At 39.2% G+C, this 9,562-nt stretch overlaps 2 protein-coding genes and 1 pseudogene across 2 annotated transcripts; all 3 read left to right on the top strand.

Moving 5' to 3' along the window:
- The first annotated feature begins 2,499 nt into the window (after positions 1–2,499).
- Positions 2,500–3,489, top strand: LOC148296076 (uncharacterized). The gene has a single exon (XM_088250693.1). The coding sequence runs from the start codon at positions 2,500–2,502 to the stop codon at positions 3,487–3,489; it is 990 nt and encodes a 329-aa protein (XP_088106819.1).
- A 2,949-nt stretch (positions 3,490–6,438) lies between these two features.
- Positions 6,439–7,182, top strand: LOC148296077 (secreted RxLR effector protein 161 pseudogene; annotated as a pseudogene).
- Positions 7,183–7,992: 810 nt separating this feature from the next.
- Positions 7,993–9,562, top strand: LOC148296078 (uncharacterized). The gene is made up of 2 exons (XM_088250694.1): positions 7,993–8,740; positions 9,549–9,562. Exons 1-2 carry the CDS (start codon positions 7,993–7,995, stop codon positions 9,560–9,562), a joined length of 762 nt encoding a protein of 253 aa, XP_088106820.1.

The following is a 9,562-nucleotide window of genomic DNA, read 5'->3' on the forward strand; positions in this document are numbered from 1 at the left end:
AGAAACGAATCTGCCCAAAAACGACCGGTCGTCACTGTTCACGACCGGTCATCACTGTTCATTTTTCACTGTTCACGGCACTGTTCACAGGTGATAAAATGGTGATAGAAAATGCTGTTTGTGTTTTTCTGTAGTTTTCTTGTGTTGTTCCATTTCTTTTACACTTCTTTACTCATTTCTAGTTTCCATTTTGCATTTGTACATTTGTAGTGTGTTAAATAAGTGTTCTTTACGTACTCAAATTAGAACTTATAGGAAGCCGACAAGTTCTTCGTGGGATCGACCCCGTACTTACATAATTTATACTTCGATAGATTCGTGCACTTGCGGGTATTTTTAATTGGTTGTTTGCACATTAATTTGTGTCCTTTTTGGAATGCAACAGTGATAACACCGGTATCCTTTCTGATGAGCGGCATAGCCTACGAAAACACATCTGAGAGCACATGGATCAAGTTTGCCACGTTGATTCTTATGGAGGTGGATAAATGCCACACAACCAAAGACTTGGGGAGGAAGCATCTGAACGGAGGGCAAGGGCCCATGTTGGGCAAGTGCTTGTAATGGTGTCCGGAAGTCTAAAACTTTGGAAGGCATTCGGTTGATGAGGTAGACTGCGGTAACTACAGCATCATCCCATTGGTGGCGAGGAACATGAGCTCCAATCAAAAGGGCTCGTGCTGTTTCAAGGAGGTGTCGGTTTTTTCGTTTTGCAACACCATTCTGTTGGGGGGTTTGAGGACAAGTGGTCTCATGGATGATGCCATGCATTTGGAAGTAAGTCTGAAAATCATGGTTGATATATTCACCCCCATTGTCAGAACGAAGGACTTGAATCTTGGTAGAGAATTGAGTTTCAATTTGCGTGTGAAATGACTGAAATATAGGGAACACATCAGTTTTATTTTTCATCATGAAGAGCCAAGTCATGCGGGTACAATCATCTACAAAGGTGATAAACCACCGGAAGCCAGAAGTTGTAGAGATAGGTGAAGGACCCCAAACATCAGAATGTATCAAAGCAAATGGAGTAACACTTTTATTTGTACTTAATGGATAAGAGACTCTGTGGCTCTTGGCTAAGATACAAGTATCACATTGGAAATCAGTGGTACAGGAACTCGAAAACAAATCTGGAAATAGATGTCTCATATAGCCAAAAGACGGATGCCCCAAATGTCGGTGCCATAGCCAAAGTTGTCGATCCTTCCAAGTCGATGAGTGCTTCACACTATGTGCCTTTCCCATACTGAAATCATCCACATAGTACAACCCCCCTCTCTTAGTACCACGACCATGATCTCCTTGGTGAGAATATCCTGAAATAAACAGAAGTCGGGATACATGAGTACACAACAATTTAGTTGCTCAGTAGCTTGGCCAACAGACATCAATTTATTAGACAACGATGGGACAAGCAAAGTATTTTGAAGAGTAAGAGATGGATAGAGGCCAATGGTTCCAGCACCGATCACAGGAGAAGTAACACCATTTGCATTGGCAATACTTGTTCGTTGTGGTGTAGTTGTACTTAGAAAATCAGTTGGATCAAACGTCATATGATCTGTGGCTCCTGAATCAATAATCCAACATGTGGAGCATGATTGTAACTTACGACGTTTGAGCTATTTCCTAGCAAATGTAAAGAGTCTGTAAGTTGGTTATTCCTAGTTTTAGAATTAATTGTAACTTACGACGTTGGAGCTTGCGGCACATGAGGAGCATGATTGACTAGTGTTACACGACAAAGCTCTTTTCTGGTAAGAATCATTTGCATTCATATAGGATTTGTATTCCTAATTAAAGATTGGTTTGGTATAAATTCTATACGAGTCTTAAATAAGGAAGAGTTTTAAATAAGCCCAATCTCTTTGTTTATTAGGTAAAAGAGTTAACCTAGTATAGAAAGGGTTGGGCTGGACGTTTTTCTTTACTCCCTTTGTTGCACTCTAATCAAAATCGTGAGATTGTTTTATAAGATCAAGGGAGAGAGGTAAAAGGTTGTTAGGTTCTTAGATTTATCTAGGTGATAGTCTGAGAGCATAACATATCATTCATTCATCGTGGAACTTCGTGGAAGCTTTGCTTGTGAGGAAGATCAACCTGCGTGAATTGGTGTTCATCCAAGAGAAAGTGAAGTGGACGTGTTCGTACAAGACAAGAGTATTTGATCAATCTTCTTTTGTGGTGTAAGACAGTATCAATTGAGTCTTGTATATGTCCTCAAGTTTTTAGTGAAATTGGCTGTGTGCCTTGAGGTTTTTCTCTCCTGTGTGGAGGGTTTTTTTCCTTGTGCGAGATTTCGTACAAATACTTTGTCGTCGTTTATTTTCTCAGTTTGTTGTGTTCTAATTTTTATTTTGCTGTGTAGTACAAGGATTGAATCACATATCAATCTTGCATATTGCATTTTAACATTGATCCATCCAAGTTTACAATTACAATTGGTATCAGAGCGGTCCTCTGAACTTATTTAGAGAGATCCTAGGGACTACTGTGATGGATCGAGCAGCTGGATCAATCTCACATCCACCATACTTTGATGGTGAGAACTATGGTGCTTGGAAAGCAAAGATGAAGGCATTTCTTTGGTCACTAGATGCTTGTGTTTGGAATACGGTAGTTTTTGGTTACTCTCCTCCAACCAAAACTATAATACACAAATCAAAGAAAATGTCTGAAGAAGGTAAGGGAGATGGTGATGTTGTCACTGAGGAAGTTGTTCTCAAACCTCATGAAGAATGGACACTAGCTGATCAAATTCACTCCATGAATAATAAAAAAGGATTGAATGCTCTATTTACTACCTTATCTCCTGATCAATTCTCTAATATTTCAAATTGTGAGACCTCCAAGGAGGCTTGGGATATCTTGCAGGTCACATATGAAGGAACAAATGCTGTTAAAGAGTCAAAGCTTCAAAGGTATGTCACTCAATTTGAAATTATTAGAATGGAAGAAGATGAAACCTTTTCCGATTTCTATGCTAAGTTAAATAATATTGTCAATGCTTGTGCTAATCTTGGAGATAAAATTCCTGAATCTAGAGTTGTCAAAAAGGTACTTAGATCACTACCTTCTAGGTTTCAACCTAAGAAAACTGCAATTGAAGAAGTTAGAGACTTAAACACAATGAAAATTGTTGAATTAGTTGGGTCTTTGAAAACCTATGAAATGGAGCTTCCTACTGTGAAAAGGAGTAAAAACATTGCTCTAAAAGCTGTAAAAGAAGAATGTGAAGAAAGTGAGGAATTTGCTCTAATCACTAGACAGTTTCAAAAATTTCTCAAGAGTAAAAACTTTAAGGGAAAAGGAACAAGTTCAGGATCGAAACCCTTTAAGTCCAACAATTTTAATTCTGAAAAAGGTTCCAGACTTATTAAACAAGAGGGTCGAAAATGTTATGAATGTCAGGGTTTTGGACATGAGGCAAAAGAATGTGCTAATACCTTGAAGAAATTAAAATCTGAAAAAAAAACAAAGCCATGAAGAGTACTTGGAGTGATAGTGAATCAGATTCTGATTCTGACAGTGAGATAGTTGCATTTGTGGGATTTGCAAATATTGCTGATATAGAGGAATCTGATAGTCAGGAGCTTGATGCCGAAGAAATACTTCAAAAATATAATGAACTTTATCATGTCTCTGTCAAAATTAGAAAGCATAATTCTGATATGAAAGAAAAATTGAAAAATCTGGAAACTGAGAAAAGTAAGATCGAAACTGTGTTTCAATCTCGATTGTCTGAACTTGAGAAAGAAAACAAGTCACTGACTTCACAACTTGAGGCTTCTAAAGAAAAAATCATAAGATTAACCATTGGCACAGAAAAGATTGACAAAATGCTCAGTATTGGAAAATCTAGTGAAGATAAAACTGGTTTGGGTTTTGATGGCTCTACCAATAGTTCTTTAGGAACAAAATTTGTGAAAGCTTCAGGTACGTGTGCTATGCCTAAGACTTGTGTTCTTACCTGTCATGCTTGCGGTGAGGTAGGTCATATTCGACCTTTTTGTGACAAAAAATATTTGAATCATTCTGATAAGTTTTCTATTGGTGCAGCACGTACACATCTCTCAAATCTCTTGAGAGAAGCGAATAGGCTGCCTAAACTTGTTCATATTCCAAATTCATGGTTGCCTAAGATGAAACTTGTGTGGAGAGAAAAGAAAAGGACTAAATCAGTGAATGAATCACATTGCTGCTTACTTGCTCATTCTTCAATTAAGTCCAATGATTTCAAATGCTTTGTTGCCTTTACTGCCTTGGATTCTTGCAACCCTAACAAGTGGTATTTTGACAGTGGCTGTTCAAGGCATATGATAGGTGATAAACGTTGGTTTCAAACGTTCTCAGATAAAAAGGTAAGAGGCACAGTAACCTTTGGTGATGGTAAGAAAGCCAAGGTTTCGGGTGAAGGTACGATTACAGCCCCTGGTTTACCTACTTTGCATAATGTTTTACTTGTTGAAAACGTTACTGCAAACCTTATGAGTATTAGTCAACTATGTGATGATTTTGGTAAGGTTACATTTGACGAAATTGAATGCATAGTAAGTACAAAAACAGGTGAAAAGGTCATTCGTGGACCAAGGTCTGATGATAATTGCTATTGTGCTATGGCTAATGGTTTGAATGTTTCCTACAGGGTTGAAAACAATATCACTAATCTATGGCATCGAAGATTAGGACACATGAATTTCAGAGATCTATTCAAAATTTCAAAGAAAGAATATGTAAGGGGGCTGCCCACATTAAGTGGAAAACAAGAAGGAGTTTGTGGTGATTGTCAAATAGGAAAGCAGACCAAAAGCTCACACAATCCCACCAACTTCTCATCCACATCAAAACCGTTGGAACTTATGCATATGGATTTGGTTGGTCCAATGCAAACATTAAGTTTGGGAGGTAAAAAGTATATACTGGTTCTTGTGGATGATTTCACTCGCTTTACCTGGGTTGCTTTCTTGCATGATAAATCTGAAGCATTTAAATCTTTCTCTGTTTTATGCATGAAAATTCAGAATGAAAAACATGATAACCTCATTAGACTAAGGACATATCATGGGATAGAATTTGAGAATCATCTATTTTCTGAATTTTGTGATGAACATGGCATTTCACATGAGTTTTCTGCTCCTATTACACCTCAACAAAATGGGGTGGTTGAAAGGAAAAAGAGTCTTGCTTGACATGAGTAGAGTAATGCTTAATTCTGCAAATTTGGCAAAACATTTTTGGGCTGAGGCAATAAGTTCTGCTTGCTATACTGCTAACAGAGTTTATTTAAGACCAAAGTCAACAGCAACTCCTTATGAACTTTGGAAAGGAAAGAAGCCTAATGTGAGTCATTTGAGAGTTTTTGGGAGTACATGTTATATATATAAGGATAGGGAACATCTCGCAAAATTTGACTCTAGAAGTGACATTGGTATTTTTCTTGGTTATTCTTTAACTAGCAAGGCGTATAGGGTCTACAACACTCGAACTAAGTCTGTAATGGAGTCCATAAATGTTGTGATTAATGATTCTGATTTGAAGCAGGTCAAACAGATAAATGATGATGATGATCTTACTGGAATACAAACAGAAAGTAGGTGTGATCAAGTTCAAGCAGCGAATGACGCTTTAAGTATCACAAACTCAGAAGACATCCATGACACATCATATCAAACACTTAGAATTGGAGCTAAGCAAGTAAAAAGAGATCACAAGCCAGAAAACATCATTGGGAAGCTTAATGATAAAATGAGAACTCGAAGTCAAGATGTTGAAGAAATAAGCTACTTGTGTTATGTCTCTCAAATTGAGCCAAAAAATGTCAAAGAAGCCATAGTTGACAATGATTGGATCTTAGCTATTCAAGAGGAGTTAAACCAGTTCGAAAGGAATGATGTTTGGTACTTAGTTCCACGGCCCAAGGATGCAAATGTTATTGGTACAAAGTGGATTTTTAGAAACAAGACTGATGAGAAAGGGAAGGTAATTCGCAATAAAGCTAGATTGGTTGCTCAAGGTTACACTCAAGTGGAAGGACTTGACTTTGATGAAACTTTTGCTCCTGTAGCAAGATTGGAATCAGTAAGATTACTGCTAGCAATTGCATGCCATCTCAGGATCAAGTTGTACCAGATGGATGTCAAAAGTGCGTTTCTGAATGGGGTCTTACAGGAAGAAGTTTACGTGGAACAGCCAGCTGGATTCAAAGATCATTCTCATCCTGATCATGTGTACCGACTAAAGAAAGCATTGTATGGTTTGAAACAAGCACCTCGGACTTGGTATGAGAGGCTGTCATCTTATTTGCTTCAAAATGGCTACACCAGAGGAGAAATTGACAAAACTTTGTTTGTCAAACGGGTTAAAAGTGATTTCGTTGTTCCTCAAGTTTATGTGGATGATATTGTGTTTGGTTCTACCTCAAATTTTCTAGTTTCTGAATTTACTAATATTATGAGTAATGAATTTTAGATGAGTATGTGTGGAGAATTGAATTACTTTCTTGGCTTGCAGGTTCAACAATTGAAAGATGGAATGTTTCTGTCCCAAACAAAATATGCAAAGGATCTTGTCACTAAGTTTGGTTTGGAAAGTGCCAAACCCGTGAGAAATCCCATGAGCACCACAGCGAAGCTCCACAAAGATCCTACTGGAGAACCAATTGATCAAACGTTGTACAGAAGCATGATAGAGAGTTTACTATACCTTACTGCTAGTCGTCCTGACATTTCCTTTAGTGTTGGTGTTTGTGCAAGATTTCAAGCATGTCCTAAACAATCATATTTGGCTGCTGTTAAAAGAATAATACGATATATAAGTGGGACTTTATACTTTGGAATTCATTATTCCTTTGACTCAAATGTGGAAATTGCAGGATTTTCAGATGCAGATTGGGCTGGTAATATAGATGATAGAAAGAGCACTTCTGGAGGCTGTTTTTATCTAGGAAACAACCTAGTTGCGTGGCATAGTAAGAAACAAAACTGTGTCTCACTCTCCACCGCCGAGGCTGAATATATAGCTGCTGGTAGCTGCTGCACACAACTGTTATGGATGAAGTAGATGTTGTGTGACTATGGTATAGTACAAGATAAACAACTTGCTGATATCTTCACAAAACCACTGGATAATATTCGATATGAACATCTCAGACAATCCATTGGTGTGTGCTCCATTGCCTGACTGTGTAGTTCTCAAAATGCCAGTAATGCATGTCTTTCGTCTGCATATGTGTCTTTCTATATATACATATATAAATTTCTTGTTAATCCCTCTGTGCTGCTACGATTCTTTTGATCTCAGATTGGATTACTATTGTGGTTTCACTGCTCCATTAGAGATTGTTAGCGAGATATCCCTATTCTATTAGGATATTGTTTTATTTATTTCTCTTTGTATAGATATTATGTAATTAGGATACCACTTATTTTCCTAGTTTAATCCTACTAGGGTTTACATCCTGTATTATAAATACCTCCTCTTGGAGAATGAAATATATCTGAAAATATTCTACCCATATTGTTTGACTTGGCATCAGAGCCGACTTTTTGGTGACCTGTGTGTGTTGTGCCCACCCGTGTTCTACTCTGTGCCCTAATTTCTTTTTAGGGTTCTTGTGCCGTGTTCTACTCTGTGCCCTAATTTCCTTTTAGGGTTCTTGTGCCCGTGCCTGTGCTGTGTTTATCGTATCTGCTTTGTGTTGTGTTTGTTTCCGCTGCTATCATGGGTGATGATTCCAAGGTTGTGATTGGTACTAGTGCGTCTACACCGACGGAGTCACGTCCCTCGCGTGATTACTCTACCCCGATTGCGTCTGACAAATTGGATGGCTCCAATTATGCCTCTTGGTCTCGTGGTGCGCGTATTACGATTACTAGTCGTCGTATGGCAAGTTGGATCAATGGGAAGAAGCCTGTTCCGTCTCAAAATTCCGCTGCCTATGCTGAATGGGAGGAAGATAATTGTCTGGTGCAGTCATGGCTTCTCAATTCCATGACTAAACCAGTTCGTGCCTTGCTCGAACATGGTGATACTGCCTATGATATATGGGAGGCTGCTCGGAAGACCTATACTATGACTCAGAATAGTTCTCGTTTGTTTCAACTCCGACGACAATCCATCCTTATAGGTCAGAATGGTGAATCCGTGAAAGTGTTCTATGAAAAACTTCATGCTATCTGGCAAGAGATTGATTGTCTATGTCCGCATGAGTATAGTTGTTCTACTGATGGGGCTCGTCGTCTGAAAGAAATTGAAGCCGATCGAGTTTATGATTTTCTTGGCGGGCTTGATCCACCGTATGATGGTGTTCGTAGCCGTATTCTTGCTCTTAGTCCTGTTCCACATCCTCTCGAAGCCTATGCCATGTTCATGGAGGAAGATACTCGTCAGTCCGCTATGCTTGGAGGGGGATCGCTGGCTCTCAAGGTTGACCCAGCACGTCAACGACCGGTCGCCCAGCACGACGCGACCGGTCGCTCTTCGTCTAGGAAGTTTGGATCTTCTGCTAGATCTCGCCCTTCCGCCCCTACCTCTACCTCTCTTGAAGGTCCGCTTAAGTGCCGCCATTGTAATGGGAATCATTACTCCGAGAAGTGTTTTAAGGAGCATGGTTATCCTGATTGGTTTGCTGACTACAAAGCTCGTATGTATGGCCCCAAGGCCACTAACACTGTGACTCCTGATGAGGCCCGTCCTCTGGCTCCATCTTCAAATCTATGTGCTTCCGATACTATGCCAGGTATGGGTTCTACTACATGGATAATTGACACTGGTGCTTCTGATCATATGACTTATAATGATAATATGTTTGATGAGTTGTCACATAACCCCCGTGACCCCTATATTACTAGTGCTAATGATTTACCTTCCCCAGTTACTGGTGAAGGTACCATTCATCTCACCCCTTCTTTACCTCTGTCTCATGCCCTCTTGGTTCCCAATATTCATTGCAATTTATTATCTGTTGGACGTTTACTTGATACACTTAATGCTTCTGCTACCTTCTATTCTACCCATTGTTTTTTCCAGGATCTCAGAACTCACGAGAAGATTGGGCATGGTAAACGGATAGGGGGGTTATATTACTTACAGTTGCCGGCTGCAGCAGTTCGTGATTGTGTCGCTAATAAAGCTTTGAGTGGCAGTGTCAAAGACAAGCAACAACTTTGGTTATGGCATCGTCGCTTAGGACATCCGTCGTTTGGTTATCTTAGACATTTGTTTCCTTCGTTATTTAGTTCGTGTGATGAGTCTAGTTTCAAATGTGAGACTTGTGTAATGGCCAAGAGCCACCGTACTGTTTTTCCCTTAAGTAATAATAAAGCTGCTGTGCCTTTTGAGTTAGTACATTCTGATGTCTGGGGTCCTGCTCGTGTGACTTCTCATGGTTTCCGTTGGTTTGTTACGTTTATTGATGACTGCACTCGCTTAACATGGGTGTATTTGATAAAGAATAAACATGATGTTGCCTCTATTCTTCCTGACTTTTGTGCCATGGTGTCTACTCAGTTCTATGCTCGTGTTAAAGTTTTTCGCACTGATAATAGCGGTGAATATGTGA

The sequence above is a fragment of the Prunus avium genome, chromosome 3 (assembly GCF_965620075.1).
Source record: "Prunus avium chromosome 3, drPruAviu1.hap1.1, whole genome shotgun sequence".
NCBI classification, from domain to species: Eukaryota; Viridiplantae; Streptophyta; class Magnoliopsida; order Rosales; family Rosaceae; genus Prunus; species Prunus avium.